This window comes from Scyliorhinus torazame, chromosome 20 (genome assembly GCF_047496885.1).
Source record: "Scyliorhinus torazame isolate Kashiwa2021f chromosome 20, sScyTor2.1, whole genome shotgun sequence".
Classification (NCBI taxonomy): Eukaryota; Metazoa; Chordata; class Chondrichthyes; order Carcharhiniformes; family Scyliorhinidae; genus Scyliorhinus; species Scyliorhinus torazame.
In genome coordinates this window covers 10,977,302-11,000,897 of record NC_092726.1, presented here as the reverse complement: position 1 = coordinate 11,000,897, position 23,596 = coordinate 10,977,302, and the positions used below count along the sequence as shown (strand labels likewise).

Sequence of the window (23,596 nt, the reverse complement as noted above, 5' to 3'; positions counted from 1 at the left end):
CGCCAGCGTGTGCTGGCGTCATCCCAGCGCATGCGCAGGTGGGGTTCTTCTCCGCCCCGGCCTTGGCGTTGGTTGACAGCAGCCAGGGCGGTGGGAAAGAGTGCCCCAACGGCACAGGCCCGCCCGTGGATCGGTGGGCCCCAATCACGGTCCAGGCCACCGTGGGGCACCCCCCGGGGCCAGATCCCTCCGCACCCTCCCGAGAACTTGGCAGGCCGCCCGTAGAGCCATGTCCCGCCGTTAAGGACCTGGTTTGATTTACGCCGGCAGGACCCGCCGAAAACGGACGGCCACCCAGCCCATTGCGGGCCGGAGAATCACCGGGGGGGGGGGCGCTGCCAGCGGCCGGCGCGGCGTGATTCCCGCCCCCCCCGCCAAAATTCCGGCGCGGAGAATTCGGCAGCCGGCATCGGGGTGGGATTCACGCTGCCCCCCGGTAATTCTCTGGCCCGGCGGGGGTTCGGAGAATCCCGCCCCTTATCACTTCAAAATCTTGGATGCTTCAAATCTCTGCAGGTGGTTTTCTCACAAGCTGAAGGAAAGTCATTAAACTTTCTTAAGTGAGAGCTTCCTTGATCATCAAGAAAGTCCATCCCCATTGACAGTTGCAAGTGCTCCACCCAAGTCTGAAGCGAAGTGGCTGAAACAAAAATATCACACCCAACTGTGCACGCTGTTGTGTCATTAATGAAAAAGGAGCCATACGGACGCTTTTTGTCTTGCACACGTTGGCAAGTGGGCTCTGATTGAGCCAGCAAATGGCTGTCACTGAAATTGGACAATGTTCAATTTTGCAACACAGGTGCCCCCACGGTGGCCTGGATCGCGATCGGGACCTACCGATCCACGGGCGGGCCTATGCCATGGGGGCACTCTTTCCCACCGCACTGGCTGCTGTCAACCTCCGCCATGGCCGGCGCGGAGAAGAACCCCCTCTATACTTGGTATATAGGTCGTATGTCCTAAAGACTGGCAGATTGTATCAAACTGCTGTTCGCAACGGGCAAGGTACAGACCGTACCAATCAGCCTATGTTGCAAAATTGAACATTGTCCAATATTACACATCATTCTGCAATTGGACAACATTGTCTAAATTATCCTCAGTATGCTAAGAATTACCAATTTAAGATTGCGAGTCCAGCTCGCAGTGTGGCATATTTGTGAGTACTGGAAGCTACGTGTGTTAATGCACTTCGTCCTTTTCTTTGCAGACAGAACGAACATGTGTGCACATTGCATCTGTTCCAGCTGAAAACAAGTGACAACCATTCACTGACTCAAACTCCAGCCACATGGGAATACCCCCCCCCCTCACTAAACACAACCCCGGATCCCGCCCCACCCGATATCCAAACCCCCCACCCACCCAATGTCCAATGCCGCCAACCGCATTTTGATGCGTGAGCACCCCCCCGCACCCACCGATCTCCATCACCACCCAAATCCTATCCACTAACCTTGGACACTGATCTTCTCTCTGGTGTGTCATTTTCAATTGAACTTTTAAACTTGGAAGCAGTGCAGTTAAAAAATGGGGGCATGGCCTCCTTCACTCTGATTCTCTTCGACTTCGACGCTGGGCTTTAGAGGCAGCTGTATTGCCTGGTTCTCACCCGGCCTGAGTCAGAAGGCTTGGCAAGACAGGCACGGAAGAAATTTGGTGCAGGTAAGTGGGCATGGAGTGGCAATCCAACGCCCATTCCCACTACGGGAAAGTTACGGCCCTCAGTTCGGTAGCCACTGCTCTGGGATTCCTGATCTGGCCCCTTGGTTGAAATATTTAATGGCTTGATTTTCACAACTCAGAAAACCAGGTGACAATCGCTCCAGGGATTGAAATACATTTCCAATTTAAGTGCGCAGGGAAAAGAGTGAGCCTTTCCCCTCGCACAGTGAAGCTTTCCATACCCAGTCTGATGCAAGAAAGGAATCTTTGCCCAGCGTGGTCTCATCTGCTTCCCTTCTCGTGCCTCAGTATTTTTTCATGAGGCCGGTTTGCATACTTTGGACCAGTGGTCACGTGCTGTGGCTCGCAATGATACTTCAATCCTGCAGGACCCATACGTTTCTGGAGATACTCTGTCATAGGATCGAGGGCAGACAGCAAACTAGAATTGAGGCCTCAACCAAATCAGCTCTGACCTTGGTGATAGGTAGAGCAGGCTCAAAGGGACAAATGATATACTCTTGCTCCTCAGTCCACCGAGCAGTCACCTACATGATGCCGAATGACCTTTTGCAAACATTTTGCTTCGTAAGTGCTTCATAAATCGCTTTCCAAACAATAAATATGTCTTTATTCCTTCACGGAATGTGGTGAGGCCAGAAATGCTCCAACAACCACTCCAGAAGCTCGTCACCATCCAGGACAAAGCAGCCCGCTTGATTGGCACCCCTTCCACAAATATTCAATTCTTCCACCACCGATGCACAGTGGCAGCCGTGTGTACCATCTACAAGATACACTGCAGCAATTCGCCAAGGTTCCTTAGGCAGCACCTTCCAAACCCAGGACCATTATCATCTGGAAGAACAAGAGCAGCAGGTATCTGGGAACACGTCGACCTGGAGGTTCCCCTCCACATCACTCTCTATGCTGACATGAAAATATCTCACCATCGCAGCACCTGAGGCCGGAGATGTTTGTTCCGGGGGAGGGGGGGGGGGGCGGTTCCGGGGTGGCAGCGGGCGGGGATTGAGCAGTTTGCAGACCTGTTTGTGGGGGGCAGCTTTTCAAGCTTAGAGGGGTTGGTAGTAGAGTATGAGCTGCCCAGCGGGAATGGATTCCGGTACTTACAGGTTCGGGACTATGTGAGGAAACAGGGTGCCGTCCTTTCCTGACCTGTTGCCCCAGGGCTGCAGGACAAGATGGTGTCGAAAACAGGGGTTGGTCAGGGCAGGATGTCAGGGATTTACAAAGAATTAATGGACTGGAGGGCGCCCGATTAGGAGACGTTAAGCAGAAGTGGGACGAAGAGCTGGGGGGGCTGCTGGAGGCTGAGTTATGGGAGGGGGCTCTGAGAAGGGTAAATGCATCCTCTTTGCACGCTGGACTAGGCTTCATTCAATTTAAAGTAGTTCACAGGGCACATATGACGGTGCCAGAATGAGCAGGTTTTTTGAGGGGGTGGACAGTGGGCAGTGGGCGTGAACCATGTCCACATGTTTTTGGCCTGTCTGAAGCTGGAGGGATTTTAAAAAAAAATAGATTTAGAGTACGCAATTCATTTTTTCTAATTAAGGGGCAATTTAGCATGGCCAATCCACATCTTTGGGTTGTGGGGGCGAAACCCACGCAAACACGTGGAGAATGTGCAAACTCCACACGGACAGTGACCCAGAGCCGGGATCGAACGGGATCGGCGCCGTGAGGCCACAGTGCTAACCCTAGCTGGAGGGATTTTGGCGGGAGTTTGCTAACGTGGTCTGAGTTGCTGTGGGTGAAGATGGTCCCGAGTCCAGAAGTGGCAATTTTTGGAGTGTCAGAAGACCTGGGAGTCCAGGGGGTAAGAGAGGCCGACGTTTTGGCCTTTGCCTCTCTTGTAGCCCGGAGACAGATCCTATTGGGATGGAGGGAAGCGGAGCCTCCGAACCCGGGGGTGTGCGAGAGCAATCTCGCGGAATTCCTTCTGTTGGAAAAAAATCATGGCTGGAGGGTAATAGAAGGGGGGGGGGGAGGGGAGCGGGGGAGATGGTTATTTATTTGTTCTGAGATTTCCTTTTTGGGTTTGGTTGTGTTTGATGTATATATAAATGCCTTCATAAAAACATTTAAAAAACAAAAATATCTTGCCGTTCCTTGTTATGGGTCAGAGTTTAGAGAATCCTAAAGTGTATCATGGAGTTCACCTGACCCACAACTACTAATAGATTGTGGTATGGGGAGGACACGGCCCACTCTACAGGTGTGGGACAGCAGAAATGGAAAAGTTATTTTTCAAAGCAAAACAATGTTTATTCTATGAACTCAAGTTAACCTTTACAAAACATACAGTGAATATCTTAGCAACCATTAATTCAAATACAACCCCCCAAAGAATACAACACTAAGTAATCTGTATGCTGTCCTTTTAACACCCAGAAGAATTAACAAACCTTCAAACAGAAGCATAAGGGTTTCCATTCAATACTGAAAACATTTAAATTTCTGAATTCACCAAATGATGAAGAGATAGTCCTTTATGGCAGAGAGCTCAACAATACAGCTGCTTTGGCTGACTTCAGCTGCAACACACTGAAAAACGAAACCAAAAAGACAGACACACCCAAGCTTTTCTCAAAGTGAAACTAAAAAGCAGAGCCAGAGCTCAGCCCCACCCACACTCTTGACATCACTGCAGTAACATGAGCAGCCAAATATTTCTTAAAGGTACCTTTCTCATGACACTTCTCTGTCGCAACGTCAAATTCTTGAAATTCCCGCCCCAACAGCATTGTGGGTGTAGCTTCACCTCAGAGACAGCAGGGTTTCAAGAAGGCAGCTCACCACCACCTCCAAGAAGGCAGCTCACCACCACCTCCTCAAGGGCAACTTGGGATGAACAATAAATGCTGGTCCAACCAGCGACACCCACATCCCATAAATGAATTGTTAAAAAACCCAGCCCTGGGGCTCATCCTCAACATCTTTTGCTGGCGGGACCCAAATGCCCAATTGATTGTGACTTCAGTTTATTTAACTTAATTTATCTGTCGTGTGTATATGCCTGATATGCAATCAGAATAATCCTGCCTCTTCATGCATGTGTTTCTGTCCACTTGCTGTATCACAAGTCTGATTTTGTATTAACCATACTCTGGTCTTTGGTAAAATTCGCTGCCAAACATTTATGAAGATGAGGACATGGGAAATGTGGCCGTGAGTAGAGTGGATTTTATTCTTGTTCCCACGCCAAGATAAGACGAACGGTAGCTTGAGTGCTTGTCATGATGTAGGCCCACGGGTTTGGAAGCAAGGGGTGCGATTTCTCCGAGCCGGGCCGAGAATCGCAGCAAACGCGCCACGCGATTCTCCAAGGTGCGGAGAATTGGCGGCATTTGCACCGGTGCGTTAGGCGCGGCGCCGGCCACGGGCCGCTGCAATCGGCGGGGCCGCCGATTCTTTGGCCCGGATGGGTCGAGCGGATACGACAGAGTCCCACCGGCGCCGTTCACCCCTGGTCGCTGCCGGCGGGTACTCTGCACGAACGGTCGGGGGACGGCCTGTGTGGAGGGGAGGGGGACTCCTTCACCGGGATGGGGCCTCCGATGGGGTCTGACCCGCGATCGGGGCCCACCGATCTGCGGGCCGGCCTCTCCCCCACCGGGCCTACTTCCCTGCGTGGCCGGCCCCTGAACACCGACGCCATGTTGAGTCGGGGCCGGCGCGCTAAAGAACTCCCCCGCGCATGCGCGGGTTGGCGCGGCACTTCATTGAAGCCTACTTGTGACAATAAGCGATTTTCAGTTCATTTTTCATTTCATTTGGTGCCGAGAAAGGAGGCTGGAGTGGCGTGAAGCGCTCCAGCGCTGTGCTGGCCCCCTGTGAGGGACAGAATAGGTCGTACCCGGGCCCGGTTCGCGCCGTCGTGAAACGCGACGGCGTTCACAACGGCCCGAACACTTGGGCTCTATTTTGGAGAATCGCCCCCAAGATTGCACATTTATCATGTTGGTTTCAGAATGCTTCGCATTTAAGAAGGTAAATGATCACCTTTTTGCAGGTTGTAAAGATTTGATTTGATTTGAGCAAAATGGTGGTTAGCTTTCTGACGTATCCAGAAAGCTGCACATGTGTCGAGTGTCATTACCTGCTCACATTCATCTTGTCATTCAGGCTTCAAGCGGAGACCCCCTCTGCCCTCTCAGGTAGATGTACAAGACCCCATGGCACCAAAGAAGCTCTGAGAATTCCTCAGGTTATCCTTCAACCAATCTCTCAAATATATTATCTGTTTTCCAGAAAATGCTGAAAATTCTTAGGGGAGGGGCCAGAGTAGCTCACTGGATAGCTCTCCCGTCTCTCAGCCAGAAGGGTTCCACTCCAGGACTTGTTTGCCACTGAAGAACCCAGCCACTGGTGCAGGCAAGCTGGTGTGGATTGGTGCCGCTACCCAGCCTGGATAAATGGGGAGGGTTTGCGGCAGGAAAACAGCCTGCCAAATGGAACTGATGGTTGATAGGAAGGGTGATCAACCAACATTGTGACGACCCAATGTAACCGAGGGAAAGAATCGAAAGCACCAGGAAGGCTGGGAATCTGACACAAGCTGCAGAGAGAGAAACTGTTTCAGGTCTGTGACCCTCCGTCCGAACAGTGCTCATGAAAGGTCACAGAGCAGGAAAAGATCAACCATGATCTGAGTGAGTGGCGGAGCAGGCTGGAAGGGCTGAATTGACGACCTCTGCTCCCAATTGCCATGTTTCTATCACCTGAAATGGTTAACTCTGTTTTTTTCTCCCAAGGTGCTGTCTGACCTGCTGAGTTAAATCTGACATTTTCTCGACTTCATTTCCGATTCCCAGAATCTTCAGTGTGTTGCTTTTGCACCCAGCTATTTGTCTGTCGTAGGACCTGCTGCACATAAATTGGTTGCCATATCTCCTACATTGCAACAGAAAGTGCAGCAGAAGGGTCTGGGACATACAGGGTCAATGTGAGACTGAGGACAGGACCGTCCACACAGTGATGTCTGGAGGCACATGGCCCAGAGTCAAGGCCAGTCTGGAGATGGGCAGAGTTGGATTAAAATCTGAGGATACAGTCTGCTCCTGACCTGTACCCTTTGCTGTATGTATGTATGTATGTACGCAGTTATGACTTATTCATACAGACCTGCATTCCATACAGTCAAGACTACGAAGTTTGCTTCATGGTGTCCGAAGCATAATTCTTCAGCGAATACACTTCAAAAGTACCTTACTGTCTGTAAAACGCTTTGGGATATCACAAGATTGTGAAAGGTGCAAGACAAATCCAAGCCTTTCTATATGAAGCAACCAAGGCTAAGGCACTGAAAGATGTAATTCCTGTCAATTAGACAGCATACAACAATCAGTAATGTTTTGTTAAGAACGAGGTTAATCACCAGGAGAGATACACCCAATCTCAACATAATTAGAAGTGCACTCATGTGTTATTATAACAATCTATAATTAGCTGATGTGAAGCTAATTATTTATAATAAATACCCTTAATAGTTCTGATATTTCAGTTGGAATTTTCAATGGCAAAGTGCTACTGAAATGAAGCATTGTGAATATATAATGACTGTGTTTTACTTTTTTTAAACCATGCAATTAGATTCCAAAGCTTTAATTATTTACGATTAAAAATATTCCAGACAAACAACATAATTTCATGCTTTTTGAGATGCAATCCCCAGAAGCCAAGCCTAAGATCAGAGCGACAGCTCAAAAATGACCAAGCACTCTGGTGGATTTTTCAGATTGTTCCTTTGTCTGTGAACTATCAGACAATGAAAGGTCTATTTAATAAATCCAATTCTCCACTTCAATTGACCGCTTAATTTCCCCACAATCCAGAATCCCAAATACGCAGTCTGCAACTTTCCCCATTCCATTCTGCACAGAATTTAAAAGTTGCATGTTCACTTGAATATTTGTTGACTCCTACCTGTTTTCACCTTGATTTACTGCGATGTACATTTCCCATGAATTTCCCTCTGGAATTGCTCCCAGTGGAACCAATAAACGGATTCCTGATGTTAAAAGAAAAAAAATCACTGTGTCACATGCGGAAACAAATGTAATAATCATCAATAATTGGGGCAAGGGTTGAAGATTATCAATGCAAGATCGAGGTCATTTATTCTGACTGAAGATTATTTGAACAGGGAATACTCCACCATGAATGGGAAGAAAGGCGGACAGGATAACAGTTACAAAGGAATTGGTTGAGCATTGAAAATTACGCTTCATGACTGTTCCAAGGAAAGGAGAGATCGAGGAATGGACAGCCCCAAACTCAAGCTAGTATGGGCAGAGATGCAACCAGGCTGCTCCGTTCCCTGTTGTAACTTCTCAAATTCATTCATGTGTAGGTTTCAAGGCATGATATCTTGCAAAAGCCACCTGCAATCTGCCTGCTTCATCTCAGCCTATTGGCAGCAGGATAAAATGTGTCAGCAGCTCATTCCTTCCAGTCTGATGCCCATTCAGTAATTTGGACTTGCTTTTGCTGTTTGTCTGCTTCTCTGGTTCCCTGACTTTGTCTGCCACACATCTGCTGATGATGGGTCTGGTATGGGGACATGCCAGGAGGGACAACACATTCAGCCTTGCACAAACACACATTGAACTCGTGCACACGGGAAATCAGAGATCCTCAGAGGGTTTGAAGGCTGGAGGAAGTTACAGAGCCCATTCAAAACAGTCGGGATCTCAATGTGATTCAGATCTCACGTCCGCTCAAAGAGAATTAGAAACTACGACTGCTGAGCTCTGATGAACTCTGAGAACCACTGGACATTCATTACAAACGCGGCACTCATGGGTTGCAAACCTAGCAAGATCATCTCCCCGAAATGGGTTTCGAAAGAACAGTTTTTCCAATTTCACTGTGCCAAGTGCACAATGGAAGTCTTTTCCTGGAGATCTCTGTCCAGAAAAAAACTCATAAATCAGAGAAATTTGGCATTCATTATGGAAAATACAAAATGATTTGGAACTGAGAAATCTTTCCCAAATTCTAAAATATAGGAAATTCTCTGGACTGGAAAGTTCATTTATTACACTGACATGAAGGTGAGATTGTTCCTTCTAACTCATGGGATGAATGTTTCAAGACCTTGTCATTTACTTTAATGACTGGTATAATTGGGAGGCTGCAAACTGGCAAGGCTGTAACCTCACTGAAGTCTCTGAATATTTAAACTCCGGGAAGGAGATTGATGTGTGTTTTTTCTGTTCCTTGGTTCCAAAACTGACGCATGGGATACTTCTTCAGCAGAGATATGGCCTTCATCCAATCTGTCTCACAGGCCTCGCCACTAACAAGAATGGGTCTGCATAAAGTAGGCATTCGGTCCCAGAATCGGTTAACTAAAGGCGTAATGCCTGCTGAAGGGCCCAGCTGCAAAGTTAATCAGTGATGAGCAGAGCAACCAATGGTAGATTTATTTGTAAACTAAGGAAAATGTTCCATGGAGCCAGGAGGAGAAGTCGTGCTTTCCCAGGCTTCATAGCCATTTTCACTGCCTTTCCATGGTCAAACACTTCCACACCCCTCCGCCCCTCCAGGAACTTAGCTGAATGCTGGTAAGCCAACTGGTCACCAAGAGAAGAGCAGAGCACAAATAGCAGATGTGACAGCTGCCTATAGATCAACTGGGTTGCTTATGCTCTTGTGGCTACAAAAGTACATCAGAGGCTGGGAATCCTGCAATGGCGAACTCACCTCCTGACTCACCCAGAACCTGTCCACAAGGCACAATTCAGGAGTGTGATGGAATACTCTGTCATGATATTCAAACACACACATCATGATGGACACACTAACAGGCAAATCAGAGTACACAACACCACAACCAATCACAGACAAGAACACCAACCACATAAAAAGCACGAGCACGACACCTGGTGGTCAGTAGGTCTGGGGAGAAGGGAACAAGAAAGAGCTGTTGAAACACCACAAGCAGGGAGCCCCCCACGTGCAGAGTGCAAAGACCAAACTGTAAATAGTGAGTTTAAATAAAGAAGCGTTGTACCATATGCAACTGTGTTGGCTCATCTGTGTGTCAGAACACCCAACACCACATGGTACAGGAGTGGATCGATACCTGCCTACTAACCTGCCATTCTGGACATGGACCACACCGGCAAACCGCAGCCGATGCAAGTCACGGGGAACCTAGGCACCAACTGGAAGCTCTACAGGCAGCGATTTGACCTGTACATCCGTGCCACCGAAAAACAGAATGTCTCGGATGACTCGAAGATTGCAATGCTCCTCTTCTACGCAGGCCCGCACGCAACCGATGTTTTTAACTCACTGGTGTTCGAAGAAGGCGAAAACCAGGCCAAATATGATACGGTCATCCTCAAACTGGACCAGCACTTTCAAGTTGAAGTAAATGAAAGTTTTGAAAGATACATCTTTCAGCAACGCCTGCAAGGTAAGGAGGAGCTTTTTCAACCCTTTTTGACGCACCTCCGGATTCTAGCGCAGTCCTGCGGTTACGGCACCACTACAGAGTCCATGATCAGGGACCAGATTGTTTTTGGCGTTGCCTCTAGTGGCCTACGCCAGCAGCTTCTTAAAATGAAAAGCCTCACCTTAGCGTCTGCTGTGGAAGCCTGTGTCCTCCACGAAAATGCTACCTGCCGTTTTGCCCGATTTCAGGCGTCCGAGCTGGCACGGAGGGGGTCCCCAGCCGTCGAATCGGCAAGCCAGGCCGCCCACGACGTCGAACGCATCCAGGCCGTCGATTACTTCCCGACCCACGGCCCGGACGACAGCGGCCGCTTCCCGCGCTTTTCGCGGTCTCCCGCGCAGGTGCGCGCCAAAAATAACGGCCACAACGAGGGACGCACTGCGCAGGCGCGCCCACCGCAAGATCGCACTGCGCATGCGCAGTGGCGCAACGAACGCCGTGACGTCATGACGTGCAGCAATTGTGGAGGTCTACACTTAAAAGGGCAATGTCCTGCAAAAAACCGACAGTGCCACAGATGTGCCATGATGGGCCACTACGCAGCCCGCTGTCGTGCGGCTCAACCCATGGATCCAGCGCATCCTCGACAACCTCGCACACGAGTCAGGACCGTCCAGCCCACGCATCAAGACTTCCAGTTAAGTGATGCAGATGACCAGGATGCCTTCCGAGTCTCCGTCATTGATGTCAACAAGGTCAATGCCATCAATCCAGCCGATGAGTGGTGTGCCACCCTGACGGTCAACCGATCGCGCGTCGCCTTCCGTCTGGACACCGGCGCATCCGCCAACCTGATTGCTTACTCTGCAGTCCAGGCCATGAAGGTCAAACCACCCATCACACCATCCCGGCTTAAGATGGTTGACTATAACGGGAACGTTATCCCGTCCATAGGATCTTGCCAGCTACAGGTGACTCACAAGAGGTACACGGCCACACTCCCCTTCGAAGTTGTTGGCTCATCAAAGGACTCGTTACTGGGCGCACAAGCGTGTAAGGTCCTTCACCTGGTACAGCGCATTATGTCTCTCTCTCCAGATGAGATATCCGAGTTCCCGGATGCTGAGTTCCACGCAAATCTCCATTCCCTCCTCGCTCACAACCAGGAGGTTTTTGAAGGCATGGGGACATTGCCACACACGTACAAAATTCGACTCAGACCGGACGCCATCCCTGTCGTTCACGCACCTCGCAGGGTTCCTGCGCCTCTCAAAGACCGCCTCAAGGCACAACTGCAGATTCTTCAGGACCAAGGGGTCCTATCCAAGGTCACGGAGCCCACGCCATGGGTCAGCTCCATAGTCTGTGTAAAGAAGCCCTCTGGCGAGCTCCGTATATGTATAGATCCAAAAGATCTGAACAACAACATCATGCGGGAACACTATCCCATCCCGAAACGAGAAGACCTCACCAGCGAGATGGCGCGAGCCAAGATATTCACCAAATTGGATGCGTCCAAAGGATTCTGGCAGATCCAACTGGACCCGGCCAGCCGAAGACTATGCACATTCAACACCCCTTTTGGCAGATTCTGCTACAACCGGATGCCATTCGGCATCATTTCGGCATCTGAAGTATTCCACCGCATTATGGAGCAGATGATGGAAGGCATCGAAGGGGTACGTGTATATGTGGACGATATCATCATTTGGTCCACCACTCCGCAGGAACACATGCATCGTCTACGACGTGTCTTTACCCGCATACGACAAAATGGCCTGCGTCTCAACCGTGCGAAGTGTGCTTTCGGCCAGACGGAGCTGAAATTCCTCGGGGACCACATCTCAAGGTCCGGGGTCCGTCCCGATGCAGACAAGGTTAGCGCCATCACAGCCATGCCACGACCGGCTGACAAGAAGGCTGTTTTAAGATTCCTGGGCATGGTCAACTTCCTTGGGAAGTTCATTCCCAACCTGGCTTCTCATACAACAAATATGCGCCATCTCGTAAAAAAAATCGACGGAATTCAACTGGCACCAATCGCATCAGCGGGAATGGGAGGAGCTCAAGCACAAACTGGTCACGGCACCAGTGCTGGCCTTCTTTGACACGACTCGCCCTACAAAGATCTCAACAGACGCCAGCCAATCTGGTATTGGAGCGGTACTCCTGCAAAAAGACAGCACGTCATCATGGGCCCCGGTTGCGTATGCCTCACGAGCCATGACCCCTACCGAACAGCGCTACGCGCAAATCGAAAAAGAATGCCTGGGCTTGTTAACTGGACTGGACAAGTTCCACGACTATGTGTATGGCCTGCCACGATTCACGGTCGAAACTGACCACCGCCCCCTGGTCAACATCATTAACAAAGACCTGAACGACATGACTCCTCGCCTCCAGCGCATCTTACTTAAACTCAGGAGGTACGATTTTGAACTGATCTACACTCCGGGGAACGAACTCATCGTGGCGGACACTCTTTCCCGAGCAGTGAGCACACCACCAGATGCAGAGGGGTTCGTGCGTCAAATTGAGGCACACGTGACTCTGACAGCAGCAAATCTGCCAGCTGATGATCCTAGTCTGGCCCACATACGCGCAGAGACGGCGACTGACCCCCTTCTGCAGCGAGTGATGCGCCACATGACGGAAGGGTGGCTAAAAGGGCAGTGCCCCCAGTTTTATAATGTGCGGGATGATCTCACCAATATAGACGGGGTCCTTATGAAATCGCACAGAATCGTTATTCCACACAGCGTGCGCCAGATGATTCTTCATCAACTACACGAAGGCCACTTGGGCGTCGAAAAATGCAGACGAAGGGCCCGGGAGGCGGTATATTGGCCGGGTATTAATGAAGACATAGCCAACATGGTGCTCAACTGCACAACCTGTCAGAGGTTTCAGCCGGCGCAACCTCCGGAAACACTTCTACCACACGAGATGGTGACGTCCCCCTGGGCGAAGGTGGGTGTTAACTTATTTCACGCGCTCGGCAGAGATTACATTGTTCTTATAGACTACTTCTCAAACTACCCGGAAGTCATGCCTCTCCATGATCTGACGTCGTCCGCAGTCATTGGGGCCTGCAAGGAAACGTTTGCTCGCCATGGCATTCCAAGGACTGTCATGTCAGACAATGGACCTTGTTTTGCCAGCCGTGAATGGTCGTCCTTTGCCGCAGCATATGGTTTCACTCATGTGACATCCAGCCCTCTGCATCCACAATCGAACGGGAAGGCTGAAAAGGGTGTCCACATCGCAAAGCGGCTACTGTGCAAGGCGGCTGATGCCGGATCGGACTTTAACCTTGCCTTGCTGGCCTATCGATCGGCCCCGTTATCCACGGGCCTCTCGCCAGCGCAGCTACTAATGGGTCGCTCCCTCAGGACGACGGTACCTTCCGTCCTGGCACCGACAACAGACCATGAGGCGGTTCTTCGGAACATGCAACTGCAGCGTGATCGCCAGAAAGGTCGGTACGACACACGAGCGACGGACCTGCCCCCCCTGTCCTCCGGAGACAAAGTACGCGTCCATCAACCGTATGGTGGCTGGTCAGCACCGGCCGAAGTCCTCCGACAAGTGGCTCCCCGATCGTTCCTGGTTCGCATGCCGGATGGTTCCGTGCGTCGCCGCAATCGGCGCGCCCTTCGCCGACTTCCACGCTCACAGCCACACAGCACGCCAGATCCTCAACAGGCTTCCGAGGATGACTTTGTGGAGCTGCCGCACATCACGCCCTTTCCATCGCCACCCATGGCCATGCCTGCACAGCAGCCGGTGGTTCTTGATCCACCCTTGAGGCGGTCAACCCGAATTCGTCGCAAACCCATTAGACTGGACTTATAATACAGTTCATATGTTTAACGAGTTGCACAATTTTACATGATAACCTGTTGTTGTTTATCGTTCCAGATGTCGTCTGACTGGACAACTGTTCAAGTTTTTTTTTCTTCTTCTCTCGTTCGCATTTCTGTTATGTTATGGTACAACTTGATTCATGTGACGCACCCGACATCGCCCCATGTACATAGTTCCGTCATACGCACATGCTGCACACGACACACACACACTCTTAGATGCACTCACGTCACGATCATATTTATTACCACGTAGGCACATATCTTTGTAAAAAGGGGGGATGTCATAATATTCAAACACACACATCATGATGGACACACTAACAGGCAAATCAGAGTACACAACACCAAAACCCATCACAGACAAGAACACCAACCACATAAAAAGCACGAGCACGACACCTGGTGGTCAGTAGGTCTGGGGAGAAGGGAACAAGAAAGAGCTGTTGAAACACCACAAGCAGGGAGCCCCCCACGTGCAGAGTGCAAAGACCAAACTGTAAATAGTGAGTTTAAATAAAGAAGCGTTGTACCATATGCAACTGTGTTGGCTCATCTGTGTGTCAGAACACCCAACACCACATACTCCCCACTTGCCTGGATGAGTGCAGCTCCAACAACACTCCAGAAGCCATCGAGAACAAAGCAGCCCGCTTGATTGGCATCCACAAACATTCATCCCCTCTCCCGCCACTGATACAAAGTAGCAGCCGACTGTACCATCTACAAGATGCACTGCAGGAACTCACCAAGGCTCGTGCGACAGCACCTTCCATAACCTTCTTCATTTCGAAGGACAAGGGTAGCAGAGGCACTGGAACACCACCAACTTATCATGGTTCCTTCACTGTTGCTGGGTCAAAATCCTGGAACTCTCTCCCTAACAGCACTCTGGGTGTACTTGCAGCGGTTCAATAAGGCAGCTCACCACCACCTTCTGAAGGGCAACTAGGGGTGGGCAATAAATGCTGGCCTAGCCACTGACGCCCACATCCTATGAAGGTAGAAAAGAAAATGAGGCTTGAGGACTAATTTCAGGCCGACTCAGTTTGAGCACAGGCTGCCCAGACAGCGGTCAGTTTGACCCTGGACGCCATCGCAGGATTATCGCTCTCACTGAAGTTTTCTCACGAGAGAAAGGTTTCTATTACTGTGTTCATAATATTCCTGTTTTAGACCTGTGTTTTGACAGCAACAGCACAATGGGAAAAATAGTTTGCACCTATTTCGATTATAAAAGCAATTTTTGGTTGCTTTCATTCCTAAAGGATATGCTCATGAAATAACTACCTTTGTGCAGCAAACAGTCCCAGTGGACTGCCTTATAACACTATGATTGAAAAGTGCCACAGAGATGTGTTTCTTTTCTGTGATGTGATATTGTACAGCATAAACTGAAACCCTTCTTATGCCACAGGATTGACAGGTTGGAAAAGATCAATACAAACCGATGGTCCAAATTCATGTTTCATGTTGTAGAGTCTTAGCTTCATTGTCATAGACTTTCTGCTGCTGACCCAAGTGTGAACTCCAACAACTAGCTGACCAAATATGGTGCAAAACCCAAACTGCAGTGTTTCCCAAAGGTTCGAGATGTTTGGCGGATCTAGCATCTTATTCCAGGTTTTGATCGTAAATTCAGTATGTGACTCTTGGTTCCATTGATGCCTGGACTGGATTAATACCATGTTCCTTAATGGGACACCAGCTGTTTTTTACATAGAATTTACAGTGCAGGAGGCCATTCGGCCCATCGAGTCTGCACCGGCTCTTGGAAAGAGCACCCTACCCAAGGTCAGCATCCCCATAACCCAGTAACCCCACCCAACACGAAGGGCAATTTTGGACACTAAGGGCAATTTACCATGGCCAATCCACCTAACCGGCAGATCTTTGGACTGTGGGAGGAAACCAGAGCACCCGGAGGAAACCCACGCACACACGGGGAGAAGGTGCAGACTCCGCACAGACAGTTGCAATATCTTCTCGGATGAAACTCAATTCCTCAGGATCTCCGCCTGCTTCGGGGGTCTTCAGAGTTATGCTGTCATTTCTTGACTAGAAGCTCACCATGACCCGTGTGTATCAGTGCAAAAGTTAACGATCCGTCGGCAGTCTTTATGAAACTAGGGTGTAGTGAATGATCACTTTTTCCTCAGCAAAACACATCAGAGATGGTGGATTAACACCCTGAATTCTAACTGTGCAAAGTAGAATCACGAAAACGATGAAAAATCACACGCCAGTGTGGGTTGTTGTCCTGGGGCAATTGCAAATATAACTTTTCAATGAAAGCGACATGCTTATCCTCTCATCACAGCTGGGGGAGTCTGCCCTCCGCAGCCCGGTGGGAAAGAGTTCCACTGGTGTCTGTGAAAAGTGAGGGTTAAATTCAAAAGGGGCAACAACGGGGCTAGAAATGCATTAAGCATCGTGGCCCAGGGACTGGGAAGGCATGATGTGGCATTGCCAACTCGTGGCTTTCCAATCTCACTAGATGGAGGGGAAGGGGGTAAGTCGAGGGGAGTGGGGGAGGATAAGATGAGCCATCCTCGTGCATGTTGCAGCAACAAATCTCAAACGTGTCTTCCCTCTCTCTCAGAGCCAGGAATTGGCACCGAGCACAAATGGAAAGACCTAAACGGACCGAAAAGGACGTGGGGAAAGCACCCCCAACAACAGGTCTTGTAGATAAATGAGAGGTAACTAGGTTAAATCAACGTGCTTGACCCAGCTCACCAAAAGCAAAGTAACTTCCAACTCGGGGCTTCAACAATCTCTCAATCTCAGGCAGGGTTGTCTTTCAACCCTCAAGAGAAAATACTTCCCCCAAAGCTAAATAAATGATTGGTTTTATTTATAAACCAGCTCTTCAACCTAAGGGCTTACGCACATGGTAGAAACTCACCAATACCCACTCTTCTGGCTGCTGGTGAACATCATCGATAGTGGAATCTCTGGGGTGATGGTGTAGTCTGTGCAAGGAGAGAGTGTGAAAATTTATTTTCAGTTGGCTTGGCTTGTTTGTAGGGGAACGGTGATGTATTTATTTCACATGGGAAGAAAACCAATGGTGCGGGACTCTCCGTTGGCTGACGCCGAAATCGGGAAATGTGATTGGGTGGAGAATAGGATCCGATGCCAAGATCGCGGCGGGTGCCGATTTGACACCAAATCACAATTCTCCATCACGTCAACAGCATTGTCAATGCGGTCCGGAACACACAGACAGTAAACACCATTTGCATATCATTAGCGGGTCTGACCCAGTATTCTCTGGGGTCATCGCAATTCTCCGCCTCCGATACGCCGAGTTCTCTACGATGTGGTTCACTTGTGCTTTTAAAAATTGTGAAACCAGCATCGTAGCTGGTGAGGGAGAGAGAGGGGGTACAGAAAGTGTCCAACATTGCCATAGTTTGCTGACAATTGTGCTGCTGGCCGAGAGGGTTTCTGCCAGGCCGAGGGGGACGAGCGGAGGGTGGTCAGGAGGTGGGCTATGGGCTCAGGGTGGATGGGCATAGAATACCACTGCCGCAGCTGGAAAGGCAGCCAGGCAGCGGCGTGCACCGCTGACAGCCCACAGTGAACTTTGGGGCACAGGTCATATGGGTGTCCCCCCAAGGGCACCCCCCTAGGTGCCCTCTGGCCCCAGCTGCTCCATCAGCTGTATGGGCGTGCTCCAACACAACCAGTGGCTGGAGCGCACTGGGATGTTTTTAATTTAATAATCTTTATTGGCACAAGTAGGCTGACATTAACACTGCAATGAAGTTACTGTGAAAAGCCCCCAGTCGCCACATTCCGGCGCCTGTTCGGGTACACGGAGGGAGAATTCAGAATGTCCAATTCACCTAACAGCACGTCTTTTGGGACTTGCGGGAGGAAAGCCACGCAGACACGGAGAGAACACAGACAGTGACCCAAGCCGCGAATCGAACCTGGGACCCTGGAGCTGTGAAGCAACAGTGCTAACCACTGTGCTAACATGCCGCCCATTGTGCATGGGAATTGTAATGTGTATATGCGGCTGCAGCTTGTCAGCCTCCCGAGTGTAAATCATGGCTCTGGCGAATCCCACACCGTTTTTCATTGGAATCGATTGTGTTCCACGTGGCGCCAGTGCTGAAGTCCACAGTCGCTGAATCGGTCCAGATTCGGTTCCTGTTTTGCTGTTGTGAAAGTCCATGAATCCTGCCCCAGCATCAGGAATAGAGTGTATTCAGCCCATGGCGTCCCAGAGATTGAAAGAGACTTTGGGGTGGGGTGACCAAAGGTCTGATTAAAGAGTTGGGTCTTAATGAAGATTTTAATGGGGTTCTTAAGAAGTAAGAAGAAATAAAAGGTCAAAAGGGAGAGACAAACGAAGAGGGACAGACAATGTTTTGGCAAATTTGTACCTCAATTTTGTTGACCCACCTTGCAATCTTTGGGCGTGATTTACTGACCAACCCGCCGTGTGCATTTCGGCGGCAAAGGCGGACCGCCAGCGGGATGTTCTGGTCCCGCCGTTGTCAATGGGATTTCCCATTGACTGCACCCTTCGTCTCCGAGTAGCCCGTGCGCCGTCGGTGGGAGCGGAATACCCTGCCGGTGTGAACAGCCAGTAAATTCCGTCCATTATTTTAAAAAAAAATTTGAGTACCCAATTAATTTTTTCCAGTTAAGGGGCAATTTAGCGTGGCCAATCCACCTAGCCTGCACATCTTTGGGTTGTGGGGGCGAAACCCACGCAAACATGGGGAGAATGTGCAAACTCCACACGGACAGTGACCCAGGGCCGGGATCGAACCTGGGACCTCGGTGCCGTGAGGCAGCAGTGCTAACCTCTGCGCCGCCGTGCTGCCCCCGCCATTATCTTTGACAGATATCCATTAGGATATCAATTTCAGGGTGCAATTCTCCCAAAAGGGAACAACGTCCCCTGGCGAGCGCGTTTAGTCACGTGTTTCCTGGCGCTTGCAGTGCCGAGAAACACGTGGCCAAAATGAGGTCGCACATAGCCCCGTTTTGTACAGTTGGGATGTCCACTCGCCGGAACTCCCCATTGTAGCAAGATATCGGGATGCCATTTACACCTCCAAGGTCCCCAAAACAATCCCTGACTGCACCCCCCCCCCCCAACCTAGTCCGAACGCACTGTGGGACGTTCGGGAGGGTCCCCCTAACACCCAAGTGCCAAAATGGTACACTGGCAGAGCCTGTGCCAGCTGGCAGTGCCACCTAGGCACCTTAGCAGTGCCAGGGTACCACCATTCCCAAAGGGCATGCAGCTGGGGGCCTCCGATCCCCTGGGAGACCCCCACCACTGCTGTTTCATCTGGTGCCCGTTTGTGGCGACCAGTGCTAAATGGCGCTCGCCCGATGTCTCTGAGGCAAAAGGGTTGAATCCCAAAGCTTCAGGTCTGCACATCAGCTTGAAGCTAACTGCCTCATTCTAATATGCAGATCTGCCAAAACGTGGATCAGGTGAGGCGCGGCGAGCTGGGTAGATCCCGGGAGTGGGGTCTCCTGGCATTCAATGGCCATGCAAGGGTGGCACGATGGTGCAGTGGTTAGCACCGCTGCCTCACAGCGCTGTGGACCCGGGTTCAACCCTGGCCCCGGGTTACTGTCGTGTCTTCATGGGTCTCATGCCCATAACCCAAAAAGATGTGCAGGGTAGGTGAATTAGCCACGCTAAATTGCCCCTTAATTGGAAAAAAAGGAATTGGATCCTCTAAACTTAATTTAAAACATTTTTTCCATTCAGCGGCTACGCTGTGCCGCAGCGAGCTGCTTTTCAGGCACAATGTGGCTGTTGGATCATGCCTTCAGTCTTGAAAGTTTGAACGGATCAACAGCCTCCAGGGGGATAGAATTCCACATATTCCCTACCCCCTTCCTTGAAAAGGAGTTTCCTCTCCAAGGTTGGTTCTGGACATCAGAAGCATCACGTTTCTTCAACACCCCCCCTCAAACATCACCACCAACCCTTTGTATTCTAACTCTCTTAAGATGAAGGTCAACATTCCATTAACCTCTTTGAAATGTCACGATTTGTATTCCAGGACACCCTAAATCACTTTGCTCTTTCAGTTTCTGGTCTCTTTGATTTGTCTTTCTCAGATGCCCACACTGATTTCCAATTTCCACAGTTTTGCCTCGAGCCTAATCTGTCACTGTCACTTTGTAATGCCCTGCAGGTAAAGATAGAGAAGTGGAGGAGTTGACTGAGCATTGGAATTTCAGAATTCCTGAAGAAAAAAATATAATTCCCAGGGATATGCTATGGTTATAGCCGCATTTCCCCGAAATTCCTGCAAACACAGATCCTCGGGATCTCTCGCAACACTCACATGGATCACCGGAAATGCAGCCACACTCACAGGAACTCTATGTAAATATAGGCAAAGTCCAAGGAATCTCCTGCAAAAATAGACACCCTCCCAATTATATAGTTATGTAACTGCAGGACCTGCTGTTTCCCCACAATGGAACATGTGTGAGAATGGATGTTAATGTTGAAGTATTTGCATGTGTGCATGCTGAAAAAGAATTAATGGAAACTTTTTGTATCACAATTCCACACCAAACCACATAAACAGATATCAGCACATCAGTGGACGAAGAGGTAGGCTTTCAGGGGAATCTTAAAGGAGGAGAGAGAGTCCGTCAGTGGTTTAGGGAGGAGGTTTCAGAGCCCAGGGTGCAGCCAGCTGAAGGCATGCTGCCAATGGTGGAGTGAAGAAAACTGGGCAAGTCAAGAGGTCAGATCTGGGGTACAGGAGTCTTCTCAAACACATTCAGCTCCATTTCTGTCAATATTCATGGTAAAAAGCCTCTGTCAGACCCCACCCAGAGTGCTGAGTTTAATTTGGCGCATGAAGCTCAGGAAGGAAATAGGCCTTGGACGTGTGTGTGGTGCAGTTTGATCAAAATTGCACTTGGGTGTAAAGGGTTCAATTTAGAGGCGAGATTTCACCAACATAATTTGTAGTCCCTTCAATTCAGCAGGTCTTTAACGTGATATAACTTGGATACAGAGAAAGAATATCTTTCAGTGGGGGTGACCAGACCAAAGTATAATCTTTAAATTAGAGCTGGGCCATTTCGGGGTGAAATCAGCGGGCATCTTTTTTTCACATTAAACGGTAACACAATGTTGAAGCCCACCAAAACCTCGAGAACTCCTGGAAATGGTGACAGAAGAAAACTGGTCCTGATATTTCAACTTTGGTCCAATCAAGCATTGACATCCGTGGCCTTTTGTTACATTTCTAACTGCTTCTCTTGCTGCAAGTATTAGTACAGCACAGGATTTTTGGAAGGATGTCGTGATAATGCACAGAGTGAACATTATGACTTCTCTCAGCAAGTACCCCATTCAAATTCATTGTGCATGGATGGCAGTGTAAAGGATGTCAACTAGCATCTTTTATAACAATGTCACTGCTGTCAAACTAAAAGAAACAGAATGTTTCAGCTTTTCACTGTTGAATTTCAAGTGGGTTATAAACTGTTCTCAATGAATTGTGCAGACAGTAGCTGCAATATAATGGCAGAGGTAGGCAAGTGGGATAAACCTGAATGAGACTGTGGTGACAGTGAGGAACCCTCCCCATTAAACCACTTCAGGGAAAAGAAAACACACACAAGGGACGCGATCTACCGGCTGTTCGCGCCGTCTGGATATTCCGGATCCACGCCGGCGCACGTGTTTCCCGGTGACAAGGGCTGCAGTCTCTGGGAAAAGCCATTAACAGCGGCAAGGTCCCTAAATCCCGCTTGTGGCCCGCCTCCGCCGCCGAGAAACACGCGGTGGGTTGGTCGGTAAACCCACCATCAGAAGTTCCCCTTGTCCTCTCTTATTCTTTTATTCATGGGATGTGAGCGTCACTGGCTGGCCCAGCGTTTATTCCCCATCCCAAGTTGCCCTTGGACTGACTGGCTAGCCACACCATTTCTGAGTCACATGTCGGTCAGACCAGGGAAGGACGGCAGATTTCCTTCCCTAAAGATGGATTTTTACAACAACCAACAACGGTTTCATGGTGATCATTGGTCTTTTAAAAAAAAATTCCAAATTTCCGTGGAATTCAAACTTTACCATCCGCTGCGGTGGGATTTGAACCCAGGTCCCGAGAGCATCCTGGATTACTAGCCCAGTGACAATACCACAACGCCTCCCCGTGCTGGGCTGCTTTACTCCACATCACTATTGTTTAGACTTCCTATTCCCTGCCACAGCTGGGTCAGCGGATGACAATGTACAAGGATCAGGCTTGGTTTGATGTCAACTTCTGCTGATCTGTCGTAAAAAGAGTGAAATTATTGAACTAGTTTTTAAATGACAATCCTGCAGGCTTGTTGGAATAAAATAAATAAACAATATTTGAAAGGTGTGACACAGGACAATTTTAAAAACCGATAACAGACATTAATTCGCCAACAACATATGAGAACAAGACATGGTAGGACACAGGACCAGATGGTCAGGAGACAACTAATACAAAGATGAAATGCTCAAAACATGTAAAATGGCGCATGATGTACCAGAGATGGAGCAATGAACAGCTGATAGTTCATGCTGCGTAATGACATTTATGACATAAATGACATTTATGAGGTGTTCGCAAGGGCCAGTATAATTATATTGAACTAGATTTAGGTAAAAGATGTTGAATCTTATTGGCATATACAATCCAACAGAAGTTACAACACTCTAAAGCTCTGTTGGGACATCAATCTTCAGTCACATGAAGTGAATATGGAGTCATGGCTTGCCATTTCCCTGATGAGTCCTTTAAGGGCAAGTGACTATCGGTGCCAGCTTGAAAGAAACTACATGGACTGCATTGTATTATCTTTTGTGAATAAAAGGTGTGAATCAGGAGGTTCAAAGTTTCCTAGTTCCTGGCCGTGTTTAAAAGGTTGTGCGTGTGGATTAATCTGCAAAAACACAATACTGAATAATTGAGGGGTCTGTTATATGCATTACCCAGGAAGACCCAACAGAATGAATGAAAATGGAGGGAAAGTTCGATTAATCCTACATGAAGAAGTTGAAGAACCCCGTGTGTGGAGAAATTGGTTATTTACTTTACCAATCAGTCAGCAAAGAGCACATATATTCTTTAAACAAACACATCTTATGCTGAAATGAAGATTGGGAATACATATATAGATCATGCTGGTCTGTGAGCAGCTGCCATCACTTGGATTCAGAACACCTACGCAAGCTCCCGATTGAAAATACAAAATTCTGATGCTATCCTGAAAGTAATCATCAAAAGAAGCATTTGTACTTGCGTTACCATCAATTGTGCATTCATGGACAAGGTACAATCAGTGTTATTGCAGAATCATCAAGAAAGCTTCAGAGTGAGGTTAAAGTAGATACTACAAACACTTGTAACTTTCTTTCTCAGTTATCTGAGGTTCAGAAAGCCTGTTTAATATAAGGTTAACTATGTTTGTTTAATGTAAAATGCACTTGCTGGTTAAACGAAGTGTTACTTCCCCGCATGATAAGAGGATGACATTTGTTTCTGGCAGTGGCTCAAAATGGATGACAATAAATTGGTAGCAATGCAACAGTACAGAGGGAGTTCTACTCTGTATCTAACCCATGTTGTCCCCAACCTGGGAGTAT

General features: G+C 49.0%; 1 protein-coding gene across 3 annotated transcripts in view; it reads right to left on the bottom strand.

The window, feature by feature from the left end:
• LOC140396862 (netrin receptor UNC5D-like) overlaps positions 1 to 23,596 on the bottom strand; it is a 523,350-nt gene that overhangs the window by 59,455 nt on the left and 440,299 nt on the right. For all 3 annotated transcript variants that reach the window (XM_072485654.1, XM_072485652.1, XM_072485653.1), the window contains one exon: positions 7,618 to 7,702. In XM_072485654.1, coding sequence (XP_072341755.1) covers positions 7,618 to 7,702 — 85 coding nt within the window. The remainder of the gene's footprint in view (positions 1 to 7,617; positions 7,703 to 23,596) is intronic.